This window comes from Sinohyriopsis cumingii, chromosome 4 (genome assembly GCF_028554795.1).
Source record: "Sinohyriopsis cumingii isolate HCF-2022 chromosome 4, ASM2855479v2, whole genome shotgun sequence".
NCBI classification, from domain to species: Eukaryota; Metazoa; Mollusca; class Bivalvia; order Unionida; family Unionidae; genus Sinohyriopsis; species Sinohyriopsis cumingii.
In genome coordinates, this window is record NC_142964.1 from 54315676 (window position 1) to 54331546 (window position 15871).

Below are 15871 nucleotides of genomic sequence, written 5' to 3' on the forward strand. Positions count from 1 at the left end.
AATGTACCATATTAAACCGTACTTGAAATATTATTGAAAACAAATTGTTAAATGGAACGGCTATGGTCTTTTCGCATGTTTTGAGGTTGAAAGAGATCGACTTTATATGAGTTTGTAACCCTCTGAATAAGTTATACCTTGATGTTGTCTCTCTGATTGTAATAAAATAGTCTAAACGAAGGTCTTCTTCAGTATCGTTTATGAATGTGAAATGATAACTGAGATGAAAAATACATCAATGACTTCAAATATATCATAAATTCAAAAGTTAAGCGTTGTGGTAAATATCCAAAGTACACAGTTATGTTGAATAAAAATACATTTATTTCTTTTTTGTAGTAGTAAAACAAAAAAATCAATATGTTAAAGAGGTGATGCTGGATTAAAGGAGGGATGCTATATAATTCAGCAATCTGACCGTTTTTATTATCCCAGAACTATTCTATTGACCTGGAATTTAATGCCTGCATGTTTTTTTGGGGGGTTGTGGGTATTTTATTGTTGAAATTGTAGTTCTTTTCATTTTTTTCATCTACTTCCTATTGCATCTCCCCAGAGGAGGAAACCAGAGAAGGACGTGTAATAGTCCCAATATAGTTCTGATGTTCCGTAGGCGCTGATCCAAACATTATATCCAGCTTCACATCGCACTATGGTTGAAATACTTCCCTGCTCGTAAGAAGTGGGATCCGAAGAATAGCTGTTGCCTTTAACTTTCCCATTTACGATAAGATGTACATATGCACCGGACGCAAGTCGTGCCATAACGCTTGCTGTGAAGAAGTAGGTACCCGATAGTGGACAGGTGAATATTCCAGTTTCCTTGTTGAAGCCATTGCCCTCGTCGTGCAGAACAGTATCGAAATGGACGATTTCATTATTTTGGACAGTTCCTATTCCATTTACCCCGGTTGCACAAAATGCGATCTGGTTCTGTACAATCCGTCGACTTTCTCTTCTGAAAATACCTGTAACAGTCGAGGATGTATGAGCAGGAATGTGTAGGATGCATTTGTTAGCAGACAACTTAACCCAAAACGTCAAAATTTGCTTTAAATTATAGCACACCGGAATTATGCGCAATGAGTAATATAGCTAGTGATGTATAACATCAAACTATAGGCAAATTCCCGTTTCTTCTACGTTTGCAAATTAAAACTACCGTTTATCCAATTAAATTAATTGAGAACTGGTGAAGAAACTTGCAATAGCCTTTCGAAAATATTAAGGGTCCTGTGTTATTATGTGTGAGTAGTTGTATGGAGTTGGAGGGGGTATGACATACTGCGAATATACGCAGTTTCCGTTCTAAATTATGAAATACTGATAAACACGTGCAATATTTACCGCCATCTTGTTTATACTTCACACTAGTTTTATACTTTGTATCTACGGTTTTATTGTGCCAACCGGATATAACAAATAATTTTAGGGCGACCAATTATCAAATTACAATACAAAAACTACAATAAATTTTAAAAAATCACATGTGCAGTAGTTTATTATGTCAGTAAGTATATCTAAAAGTTATAAAGTTAATTTAGATCGAAGACGGGAATGCAGTTAGAGAGGTGCATCATATGATAATTTTTTCTTCTTCTGATATGCTTCAAAACACGATTCACTTTTAATGTGTGGAACATAAAGGACTCTCATCAATATATTGACGGATTTAAAAAAAACACAACAAATGAAAAGCGAACTAGTGTACTTAAACAAAACCAGTTGTCTTGTTGAAACCAAGAGGGAGTCATGCTGTAGGCAATCTAATGTATGTTTTTGTTTTTATTTTTCTTTCATCTTAACACTCGGTATTATTCTTGACGGCACAGTGAAATTCCAGACTTCCATGCCCTGGCCTGTGTTGGAATGTCTCTTGTTTTGTATCGTTACTCATACTCAGAGTAACTTTCTAAACGGAGTAAAAGTATTAGATATTATGTACCCTTATTTGTAAGGCATCCTCATAATCGTCATGCTGATTTCTCTCTCTCTCTCTCTCTCTCTCTCTCTCTCTGTACTTATGTATTCGTGTAATGTAAGGGGGTGATGTTGTACCGTTATGTAAAATATTTGTTCTTTGTAAGCAGACGAGCGTATACGTCGAATCTGATTTGTAATGCTTTTAGGAATTAAACATGTTGCAACAGAGATTAAGCTTACAACACTATACAATTTAAATAAATGCTATCGTATTATAGGTGCCATACTAAAAGTATTACTTGCACATATTATTGAAAAAGTCGTTAAATACAACGATTTTTAAAAATGTTAGAAGTCGAAAGAGGTAGACATTGCATGTCGAACGGAAAGTTTTTAAAGCATTAGAGCATATATATGCGTGTCTCCGATAATAATAATTTGGGCTAATTACAGGGCTTCGTTGGTACTATTCATTTTTCTGAATGTGCGAGAGTGTTAAGTGGTCGAGGTACGCGGTACTACCTGTATACCAATTTTACCGCGATATTTCTTTTCGGTGTTTGTACTATGGTACTTTTTCACTGTACGGGTACGTCGATAGTTTCCCTCTGCAAGAAATGTACGGAAATTCCCGAATGATCCTCTTACGAGTTTAATGATATTAACAACATGTTTTCATTTTTCATGGGAAAAATAATTTTAAAATGTTCCGCTATTGACAAATGCAGGTTTAAAAAAAGTTCCAGGTTCCTGTTCCAGACCATTGAATTGTGTGTCCCCAATATAATTGCAGTATACTGTTGTGCGTATCGCGGTATGTTCAGAAATTGTTCGTGTTACCCAGCTCTACTCGTTAGTTATGAGACATAAATCAATTTGTCAAAAGATCATTTATTTAAAGTAATATGTTAGAATTTTTGATAAATTTCCAAATTATAAAGTTATGTTGTCCTGTTTGATGGTGGTAGATGGTTAAGAGTTAGTTATTCTTGGTATGGAACTAATGAAAAGTGTTTACTCTTAAGATTGTGAGCAATTTGGTGTGATTGTCTGTATATTTTATCGATAGAGCACACTTGATAACAAATATTTGTGCTGCCCTAGAAGTGAAATCCGTGACCCATAGCACCTTGGTTTTTTACAGCTCATTCTTTCCATATATACTGGGGAACCTTTGTCTTGAATTTAAGTGTAAGTTCGGCTATGGACATTCTTCTACTTAACATGTGATTTATTTGGATTTAAACACAGTGAATTTCAATGCTCAGATTCTAGTCCAAAGAGTGTCTTTATATATCAATCAATCTTGCTGTTTATATATATATATATATATATATATATATATATATATATATATATATATATATATATATATATATATATATATATATATATATATATATATATTTGACTCTGATACAGAAAGGATAAACTTCTCAATGCTGTATGGAATGAACTATGACAGAAAACACAGATCCGTACACATAAACTAGGCCTATACAATTCATTGCCTCGTGGGGAGATAAATAATATAACCCCTTGACTGGAATTTTCTTGTCTTGGTCCAAAACCCCAAAATACATTCTATTAATCAAGAGACACTCAGGCTATACACATTACCGGCCCAAAAGTTCCCAACTCTCTCAACAAAAAGATCCCAACTCTCTCAACAAATACAGAAAACTTAGTAACTGTCAGAAATGTGTTATGTCTGTAATGTATATTTCATTTAATTTATATTTGATTGAATTTAATTGTTTGTTTGTTTTTTAATTTTTTTAAATTCCATTACATGTTATATTAATGTAATTTTGTTTACTGGAATTTGACATTTTCCAGAAATTAGTTTGACCTGACTGTTTTTTCGTAAACACCTATAATTGTTGTTGTTGTAGGGTTTAACGCCATTTTTCAGCACAAGATAGGCTATACATGGCGGCCAGTATTAGTGGTGGAGGAAGAACCCGGAAAAAGCCCGGAAAGAACCACCGACCCACGAGAAGCTACTGGCAAGCTTTCTCACATAACCACATTATTTGAATCCGAGACTCGAACCGACGCAGAGGTGAGATGGCAGTGATCCGTAACGGTGAGAGCTTTAGACCACTCAGCCACTCGGGGCTCCACCTATTATTAAAACTTTGTATCTTAATGCTGACCTAGTTCCTCACCTTGATACACAATTAGTAAGAATTGGATTTAACAACTTTTTTTATACTTTTTCTTATTCATTCTTAGTGTGGATTTATAGGGTGGAATCGTGACTTAACACATCTGAATAGTATTAAAAAAAAGAAATAATGTTAGTCAAGTTGGTTGTTTTCTGTTTTGACCAGTTTGAACTCAATTTAATTTCTCTTCAAATTTTTTGGATTCAAGAGATTAATTTTTTCCCTGACAATATTTAAGTGCTCATACAGAATTCTTTGTCAAAGACATTTATTGAAATTTCGTTTGAAATTCAAACATCAGAATACTATTGTTTGTGTATCAAGAAAGAATTGTTGACACGTCAATACTATACTGGCTACAGTATACGTCATTGTCTTCCATTTTGGATTTTCGTCGGGACTCGAACTCAAATTCATTAGAACATTTTATCACTAGGACTTCTAGTTTTAATTCTTGGATTTTTCTTGAATTATTTTTTGATTGATTCTTAAAAATCATTTTTACCTCGTTGTTCTAGGGAAATAAATTATTTATTAAATTTTACAAAGCTTGCTGTCTTCGCTTTTTCTTTTTGAAAGCCTACACACGTAACATGTCAAACATGCTTTTCTAATTTTGTTAAGCATCTCCAGCTGAATCCAAAATATATCTACAATCTTTAATGACAAATAATACACTTACCAGAAAGAAGGAATAATTTATCCGTATACACATTAATCCATATGCAAATTTCACTGCAGCACTTGCCATATTTCCAAGACAGAAATTTTTTTTCTTCAAAGAATCCAGAAACTTGAAAGTTCAGCACATGGTTATCCGATCAGGTCCGTATTTGGATTGTCTTTCATACACGGGAATGATTTTACAATCAATAATAATTACAGCACAGGTATGTCACAAACACTTTCACCTCCTCCAAAGAAAAGGAGAGTTAAATACGATAGTGACAACGATCTCTAATTTCCCATGAATAATCTAATGCAACATTTTACTCTTCGTTATAGCTTGTACTAAGTATAACTACAGTAGAGATGTATACCCAGTGTCGTTTCATTATTTACAATATAATTTTTCAACACTGGAACTGAATGAAAATGAAACATTTTCTTGTAATAAATATTAATTATTTATTGTTAATTTCATATGACATCCAGATATTAAATGTGATAATATCTCATTACTATGAGACGTTCTCTGAACTTGTTATTTTTCATTTCTCATGCGTATAAACTGTATATTTCGGATGCAACGGTCACACCACAGCTCTCATTACATATTTGTATTAATGAGCTGCATTTTACACTAGTGAAGAGTTCTTTTTACTTTAAAGGAAAATATTGGGTGAGAAAAATAATCTACGTCGGGATTTGGACTGAGACAAGGAAATCCCAGTCGCAGACAAGCTTCGTGGGAGACAAATAATGTAACCCCTTGACTGCGATTTCCTTCTCTCTGTCCAAACCCCAACATAGATTCTATCAGTGCCTGATTACCAAATAGGAAGAGTAGGCACCGACCTATGGGCCCCACGCCTTTAGAGGCCTCGCGACAACGGATCAAAATAATATTGATTTGATCCTGAAAGAAAATTACAATCAAGGTTTCTTAAATTGTTTCCAAAGAGAGAAAAAATGAATCAAAGAAACAAAAACTTAAGTGAAAAACTTCTTAAAGAAAAACCGGCATTGATGTAATGTACCGATTAACAGCTTAAAGAGATAATTTGCGAGGGGGCACCCTAAGGGCTTCCACAGACTTTAATCTGGCACTGCATGTCTGAATTAGAGTTATAAATACTTTTCCACTCCCTGTTATGATAGGTTAGCAGATTAATATGGACATGTGGCTCCTCTAAGTAAAATTAGTTTCAGCAAATAAGATGGTCTGATAATTGTTTGAACAGATATCCCTCTCCTAACCCGCCATTAGTTTGAACAGTTGATGTTTTATTTAGTATCATTAACAGTGTACTTTTGTTACTGCAATATTACATGGAAATTATCAATTGGTTGGTATAACTTTCTATTCAAAGAAATAAGTACAGATCAATATATGTATCTTGCTTCGTCGTTAGTGAGAAGCGAAGTAACCATTCATGTTCTGCTGTTACTATTTTTTATTTATCCTGCATTCAACGGCTGATTATCTTCAGTGTACTAGATTAGTTGTAATATATTATAAACGATTTGACGGGCTGCAAGTTAAATTTTATTTGGTCTTGTTATTGTAAATTGTATGTACTGTTGTGGTTGCTTATGCATACCAATAATATACCTTGTGGCTGCCCTGAACCTGAATATAAATTAAACGTAATTTTAAAGTAGAATTTCTTTTTATTTTCAATTTCACCATATGCATTGTTTTACCCGATATCCTGTGATCTTATGGATAATATGTCCCATCTGTAATCAATATATGTGAGACACAAATAATTTCAAATTTCTATACAAGTATGCACAATATTGATATTGTTATAACATTTTATAATATATTTTACTTGTTCACTGGAAGAATGTATTAACAAACTTGAATGTTGAATTTTTACAGTGACCAATATTAACTATTAGTTTTCCAATAGTCCAATCAAAACAACTGAATCATTCCAGAACTAAAATTTCCGCCTGTGTTAATTCTATGTTCAGAGTGACACCCGTCTTTTCTTTTTCGGACCTCTATTCAGGCATAAAAGCTTAACTTTATGCCTCTGTCAATAGACGGAATTCTCAACAGTTTTTGTCTCCTGTCTATTTACGCCTATAATAAACTGAAATACATGCGAAGAACGGGCAGATTCCACACATTTTACAGGCGTAATCCGCCTCACAAATTCATACAGAAGTGGTTGCTATGGGAAGATGGTAAAAATAATACTTGCTTAAAGTAATCCAATAATATTTAACCAATATTATAATTTCTTTAACATTCAGAGTGTATTTTTCATCTGATCGTCATGAAAACTAAAATGTTTTCCCTACATAAGGTCATGCATGACAGATGATAAATGAATGATGTATGATACTGTATGTGTTATGCCTCACTCTCTATGAAGATTCAGCATTTGGAACGCTCCTGATCTGTACCATATTGAAATTAATAGAAAGTTATTGCAGGAAATAAATCTGCAGATATAGCATTTTGTCTGCATGATCTTCCCTTTATGAACCATTTATCCTCTATTGCTCTAGTTGTACGCAAAAAGTTTTTAAATTCCACGACAAAGGCGGATACTTTGCAAATGTTCAAAGCACCTCTTATTTCACATTAGTGTCACACGGGTTGATGGCAAAGGCATGTAGAAAACCTTTGAAAGTCTACAACTTTGATTTCAATTTTCAATAACACAGTCTCTTAACCTTCAAGAAAACACGTTCTAGTTCCAGTGTGTACAGCTACAAACATTTTCCAGCCAATAGGTTAGTTTCAGTAAATCATCCAAACAGAATAATTGTGGAATAATTTTTACAATAGTATGCAAGTATACACGCACTCTCATTCCACATTTTCTTCAAGAGGTGGGTACGCAGTGTCACATGTAGGGTTTTAAACTGGATGCTTGCTTGAATAACCATCAACTTCATTGTAATCCAAAATGAGATACACGTAAATACATGGAATTATGTAAATCACATGGATATCTGATGATAACATATCACCATACTTCCAGTCGATATGGCTAGAGGTATAGCTGATCCAAGGACAAATTTGTACTTTAAATGTGTATATCACTTTGATATTCAGTCAGTTTATATATCGTTATATTGTGGGAATCATCTCAGTTTCCAAATTAAGAGCCAGGGTCAAGTTCTCAATCACAGTGCACAACCAAGAATTAGGGCTAGATATACATCTATGTCCTCTCATTTCCTTCATATATATATATATATATATATATATATATATATATATATATATATATATATATATATATATATATATAGACAGTTATAAGCTTGGATCTAAACAGTTTGGAAGTGATGACCCAAAAGCAAGTCTCTTACTGCGGGTTCTGTACAAGAAATCTGTAAAATATCTTCGTATGTCTTTCAATCAATGCTTGCTTAAAAGGTGGGAATTTCAACTGCTTCCATGCTATGACCCAAAGGCAAGTCCACAACCTTTGGGGAATGACCCATGGTCTGTATTGGATATACCAGTATGTATGATTCCATCTTATTTCCTTCAAACCTATATATGAATATTGGGTGGAGATCTCATCAGTTTCCAAGTTGTAACCGAAGGAAATTTACCTACCAGGTCCATCCCTTGGACGATACCACAGAGTTTATCCCAAAATGTCAATTCCATATTCAATAGCGCTGGCCATAAAGATGACATGAGCCAACATTTAAATTTCTACCTACAGGATTTAAAATCTTTAAAGTTTGAAAAAACATGCCTATCCCTAAAACTGGCATCATCCCAAGGGTCATAATTAGTATTTCAAAACCGCTAACTATATATAAAGGCTACACCAAATCACATCACACAGTGTCAGGTCTGCGTCTTTCAATGGTGTAGGAGATTCACTGCATTACTAATAAAGAGACAGACAGACATAAATGCATAATCCACGCCTTTATTAAAATATACATGCTGATAAAAGTCATGTTAATCTGATTTTACTTATTTAAACATTATGACTATCATATCAATAATAATTATGAAAAGATTTCAAATACTGTGAATACACAGATAAATATCTTAGGGTGACAGAGTACTCATTCTATGAGAAACCTTTTCATGACAAAGGAAGCACAAAACAATATATATATATATATATATATATATATATATATATATATATATATATATATATATATATATATATATATGGTAAAGCAAGATGAAACTAATCAATGTCGATAAAGGATTGTGTCTTACTAGGACCATGTAAGGCTGCAATACCAGACAGTGCTGCACTAGGTACATGTGATTTCAGATCAAGTTGTGTACATGTAACACTATCTGTAAACGGCTGCATGTAATAAAGTCTTACTCAAGACCTTAGTGGTATTTAACGGAGACACATATTTACATATTTTGTGATCTTCGTTTCTATAACCAACGTCCCACTTCCTTCAAGGTAAAATAAAATTCATAAACACGATGCAGCTAAGTTCAGGAGTGGTAGGCATTATATTATCTATTATTCCTCTAGCTTAAAATAAATTGTACAAAGACACCCTAAACAGTACACTAAAAAAACACAGAAGAATTCGCAGAAACAAGCACATGAGAGGTTATGCTTTGTTCCGCTTTTCGAGCGACCCAAGAAAAATAGCGCTGAGCCCTTATATCCACTGTTTCATATTTTCTATATTGTATATTCTAATTCAATCAAAATAATCAAACATAATAAAATTATAAATAAACAAAAATATATACAGTGTAGTAAATCTGAAATAACGTAAGTCTTGGTCTGCTAGCGAAGCAACGAAATTTTAAAGTACCACTAAGTCCTGTTACCTACCATTTGATGTTTGCTTTGTTATCAAAACGTAAAATAAAAATATAAAATTTAAATTTAGGACAATAATCGAAATAAGGATTTTTCCTTATGTTGCTATTCGAAAGAAGAATGAAAGTATCACAGAATAGTTATATCATTATATTGTATATTTAGTAATTTATACATTATAAGTAATTTAATATAGAACATAATGCATAAAACATCACTGTTTTGCTTGCAAGTTTAAGAGAAACCCATACGTTATGCAAGAAAGTGACTGTTTTATTATACATTGTAGACCCAAAATAAACAACCACCTAATTACGTGATGTTTACTGTTCAATTTTGAAAATATACTAACAAAACATAGATCGTATAGGTAATTCAGAACGATAACACACACATATGCACATATTATTGGCTTCAAATTCGGTGAATTCGGTGAACACATGCAAAGAAATCCTGATGACCTGATCATCCGTTGAATCCAGTAATTAGTACATATATATTATTACTATGCATGGGGCAGAAATAAATTACGGACTTCATATTTAAGAACAAAATAAATATTGTATCCTACCCTTGTACCGAAAGCCATCAACACATTCGATTTGGTATGTCTCGCCATACTGGTTAATATGGAATATAAATCAAACAAAATCAAAATATATTATGCCTATTAGGACAGATACGCTTTCTAACAATTTAACATTTTAATACATAATGAGCACGGTTTGATATGAAGTTTTGGCAAAACCAATTAAATTGTAGTGAATGGATGGAACATCAAGATGCGGAATATATCAAAGCAATATATCGCAAAGACTTAAACAAAAATTAGTAAAATTAAGATCTATGTTTCTCATATATACACTCAGATAATTAAACAATTGTTTAAGAATGCTTTTTGCATAACCATACATCGAAGCACTGTATCCAACAAACAACAAAGACTGATCTAAACAATTTAGTATCATTTGTAAGAACTCTCATATCCTCCAAAATAGGGGCTGAATATGTATTTTGTTTTAAAATCAGATCAGCCGATAGAACATAAAACTTCAGAGCAAAGATTTGGAGAACCTTTCCTATCTGATGTGTTAAGTGCCTACACACTAAAATATAATTACGAAGCTGGATCAGTTCGATGGAAAATAGTACAGGTGGCGAAATTAATACAATGCTATCTAGCGACTAAAAAAAAAGACCCATGTAATTCTTTATTCAAAAGAGCAAGAAATGAAGGAATATCAAACAAAATTCAGTAACATATAGTATGCATTTTGGAAACTCAAGTACAAAATAGGAGAACCATTACACAGGCTGTTTCTATTTTTCAGGACACATTAAAACTTTTTTTAAACATTTTGGCGGCAACAAGGCGATGGCTTAGACTAAAATACTATTTCAGCGATATAGTTCCGAGTCAAAAGTTAGATTAAACTATACAGTAGACTACGATGATAGCTCCCCTATTACCTACTGCTATTGTGATGACAATATGGAGCATATTGTTAAACAAATGGGCTTAAACAGACTGACCAACCACTCAAACTGCTTACCTGGTTTGTGTGACTGCATAGCTTTCGGTTCGGGTGTGCGGGTGCTATTTTTCTCTTTTAATATAACTTTGGCACCGTCTTTACTGGTAGGATAATCTACTGGGTTGTCCACTTTAGTAAAGTGCACGTTTTGAGTGTTTTCATCTGTCCTCATCTCGTAAACTATAGCCTCTAGTTCTGATATTCGTCTCTCAGATTGACTGAGCTTTTTCCGTACGTTATTCAGTTCTAATAGCATTCTGCTTTGATAGCTACTGCATTCTCTTTGGTATTTTTCCAGTTCTTTTACCTTTTGTAACAAGAACTCTATCACGGTGTCTTGCTCAAAAACAGTTGTCTGAACTGGGATTATAAGAACGCAAATTAACAAAGCTAAAATCCTCATTGTAACGTCTCTACTCATTATACCTTTCTGGTGACTGAATTCACACTGTGAACGCAAGCAATCATTGAACAGGTGCCAACAAAACTTGGCTTCATTGTCACGATCGATGTCATATATAGTTCGTGACTGTCAGAGACAGTCATATATATGTAGATAAGCACACATATAACAGTATCCTTGTCGTGGCACTGTTGAATGGCTATTTCATATTTACTAATTTATACATTTTAACTAATTCAAAAAGCAACAATAAAATAGGAAAAACCGAAATAGCTGTTCCAACATTCTGCTTACAGAGATCAATGTGATTTGAAATTTTGGTAAACTCATTTAAATGGGGCTATATAGATGTCAACATTAGGTTGCGGAATACATCACAGGCCTTTATCACATATTAGTATACCAAAGTTTATAAATCGGTATTTATATTTCTTGTATACCGTCTGAATGCTCCGTGTCATTACTTAATTATAAAGCATTTAATCCAACAATGAACAAGATAGATCTAACCATTTTAAAAATCATTTATAATAACTCCAGATAGTGACTGGATATATATTGAGGGAAAATAAATATTATATTGATGACGGGTACATAGAACATAAATCTGCAAGCCGGGTATTTATAGAACCTACCCCACCCGATGCGTCTCCATGTCCATCATTCTTCAAGCAGTTATTGATTTTATAGTGTCTACATAAATACATCGGACACTTTTTGGGTCTCTTGAAAATAGACCTATGCAATTTTCATTGTTAATTTTAGGGGCTAAACTTAGGAACGATAAGTCAAGGAGAATTAGATTTAACCTGACTTTTTTCTCCGATTCAGAATGTCGAAATATTGTGATATTGCGATTGTATTCATTGTGAAAGTCTGATAATCAAGTTGAATGAAGGCCTTTACCTGAACATATAGTCTGGGATGCGAATAGACCGAATGCACGCAAGTTAATTTCTGTGGCAATAAGACACTGTTTACCACTGTCGCCGAAGGGATGAGATCGTTGTAATGAGCAGTAATGTATTCTCTAAGGGATAAAGCAGTTTGACTTGTGATGAATGAGGGGGCAAAGAGTTTATCTATAATTTTCAATTCAAACCATTAAACGGTAATATACGCTTCGATGGAATAAGAAATATCAAAGTCACCTTCCGTGAATGATGTTACGAGTGTATGATCCTGTGCAGTTCTATATTAGACCTATCAGTCGATTGTATTTATTCTATTTATTTTTATTTCATTTCCATCATTTTGCCGGAAGAGATAATATCCTCCACTATCAATCATCGCACATTACCGGTCGCTAGACCCAGAAAATTTATAGAATTAAGTACAAATGCTATGAGATTTTATATAACACAAATTTTCTAAAAGTCTTTTACACCGTATTTAGTTTTAAATCAAGAATCAAGTTTGTGGAAGACCTGTTGAGTTTAAGAATACTATTTACCTTAAACAGAAAAGAGAATGATGATGCATGATATCTGGAAACTCAAATAATATGCTGGAAAATAACAGTTTTGGGGCAGGTTTGCTTCGTCATTAAACCGCAAGCAAGATAAAAATAAAAACACTCTGGAATTATTTTGCAAAGTCTGTCGGCAGGCAACATGCGAATAGCATGCAAAGAAAACAATGTCCAGCTTGAATGGAATCATTTCCAGAAATATTCTTTACTTCACATTGACGCAATTATATAGACCAAGGGATTTCTAGTTACTATACTATATTATGCCAGATTTACTATACAATAATTAAAACTAAATGTTTCCACTTTGGATTTGTAGTCTATAAGAATGTCGAATAATTTAAATAAATAAATAAATGGTTCGCTATTATACATGAATTTATAATTACAATTTACGGGTATATTTTAGCATAGTCATTCTTTTTCTGTCTTTGTATATGAATGCTTATAATTTCTTAATTACTATCATCATATATGCACCTTCAGTCTCCTCTCCTTTGAATGGTATTATCTGTACGTAATTGTCACCTTTAATCTAATATGTTTCTGATGACCGGCCGCCACCTTTAACACATCATAAGATTATTCCATACATCCATTGCGTTCCAGATCCAGAAACATCTTTCATAGCAACGTTGGGAGACTCAAATGTATAGAAATAAATTGCAAGAGGAAATATTTTAACAGCGCTAACTCAAAACACAGGTCGTCGACAGATGCAATGTCCTTAGATACAACACTAATACACGCATTCCCTTCTTTTTAACATACGACTCCAATGCACCAAAGCAACAATAGATCATATGTTGTCATTGGGACCTAACTGCAGGCAATCTGAAGGACAGATACCTATGTTATAAACATTCAACGATTACCCATGCGACTCCAAATTAAATCCATATTTATCTCCGACACAGGTAAATCGCTTCCTCATCTTCAAACATATGCCTGAGATAAAAAAGTTTAGAACTTTAATAACTGGAGTAAACTTAACATCAGTAATTAAATAGTAGAACCTTCCGGGTTAGCATACTATTAATATCTACTTAAAATTTGTAATACGGTTTTCGTCCACTCAAAACAGGTTAATAAGGTTTCAGGTTTTATGCCCAAAACCAGGTTCATTGGTCATCAACGTTTGGAAAGAAAATTTATGCTGGGTTTGGATCAAAATACTTTTATTTTCTGCTTTCAACTCACTAACAATTTTTCGTGCACTTTAACCGTTTAAGCAGGCTAACAAAATTGTTCAACTAACATGCTGTCATCCGACATTTTTTGAAACCTCCTCAACCTCATTCATATCCTCCAAAATGTTATGCAAAATCATAGACCAAGTTTTCTCTGTTATCATGTATTTTTAAGAGCCATTGCTCAGCTTTTCCGAAATAAATTTTTAGGACCAATGGCTCCTCGTTTCTATTCTTATAGTTTTGAAGGCCATTTGAGCTTAACACCCTTGGGACCTAGTACTAATATTAGTACCCTTATTCTTACCTCATGGACAGGGTACTAACATGAGCATATACGCGTCAGTGGAGCAAGCCGGGTGTGATTGACACGCGGCGCTCTTTTAGCCGAATAATAACAATTTGAATATATTCTTGTATATAATCCAATAAATTGAGAAGTCTTCTTTTTTAATACCGGAAATATCGAAATCATTGTAGAAATAGTTGTAAAATCTCGTTTACCTGTTTTATCCGATAGTTTTGTTTTGATCGTCCGCCATATTAGTTTAAATAATGATTACTTCCGTTCTCAGCCTCGTTTGTTTGTGTGCCATATAAGGACATTGATGCCTTATTTGGAAACGTAAACAAATCGTAGTAAAAATTTGGCGCGGTTTGAGTTTGAAATTCTGCACATTAAGAGTAAACACGTTTCATCAGCAACTTTGAAATTCAACCAAGAAGCGATTATTCGCTACTTGATTGATAATAATATAGCGTAGAATATCCAAATTATGGTCTGGCAAGCCTTATGTAGAAAAGGGGTCACGGCGAGTGTCTCGCGTTATCTGTCATGGAGGACACGGGCAGGTTTTATTGTGCATGGGCTTAATAAATTCAAAATAAGCCAAACTTCTTTCACAACATTGATTATACTTATGTAGTAGATTTCTACACTGTTTGTTTTTCTGACTTTATTTATGATTTTTTTGGTGCTCCATTACATGATATGGGATCAGTTCGTAGCCTCAACCACAACAAACCAAGTCCTACATGTAAGACCTTGACGCTGATATTTATGTTTTGAGCGTATGGCATTAAAACATAAATAACATGTGATGTGTCGTACATTGTAGGATTACCTTGGGACCAAAGTAATATTATCGACATAAGTGGACGTTGCGGGGTGGGGTGGGGGGCTGAAAATAATTGAAATATCGCATACAAGTGAAATTTTTGAGGTGACATCTCATTAGTGACTGGGATTTACACAGAAAACAAAATGGAAATTTTGATTAAATGAAGACAGCTAATCTGAAATACTCTTGTATATTGACAACTTAGATTTGTGTAGTACACTCCACAATGTGTTAAATAATGTACATGAATATGAAAAAATCCCTGAATGCGACTATTACATAATATGTTAAAAGATTCATTTATCAGTCAAATCCCTTTAAAAAATACAACTAACTCATATGTATAAAAATATGGTAGTCCTCGTTTGATCTAGACGATATCCCGTTGTCAACAAACACGTTTCATGAAACAATTAACACTGATATTCATTATCCTTGTAGCATGTAACTGTATAGTTGTTTATATGTTACATGTACATATACTTAAATTGACTTTCCAAATGAAAGCCAATTTAAGTATTTGTACATGTAACATGTTAGCCAGAGACAACTACCATAATGCTGAGGCTACCAAGGGGATGAGGCTATTCATAGGGAA

At 33.6% G+C, this 15871-nt stretch overlaps 1 protein-coding gene across 1 annotated transcript; it reads right to left on the bottom strand.

The window, feature by feature from the left end:
- Positions 1 to 382: 382 nt before the first annotated feature.
- On the bottom strand, positions 383 to 11555 carry LOC149801183 (uncharacterized). Its single transcript, XM_089954279.1, has 2 exons — positions 11107 to 11555; positions 383 to 968 (listed from the first exon to the last, which is right to left on the bottom strand). Exons 1-2 carry the CDS (start codon positions 11507 to 11509, stop codon positions 529 to 531), a joined length of 843 nt encoding a protein of 280 aa, XP_089810405.1. The 5' UTR covers positions 11510 to 11555; the 3' UTR covers positions 383 to 528.
- Positions 11556 to 15871: the final 4316 nt, after the last annotated feature.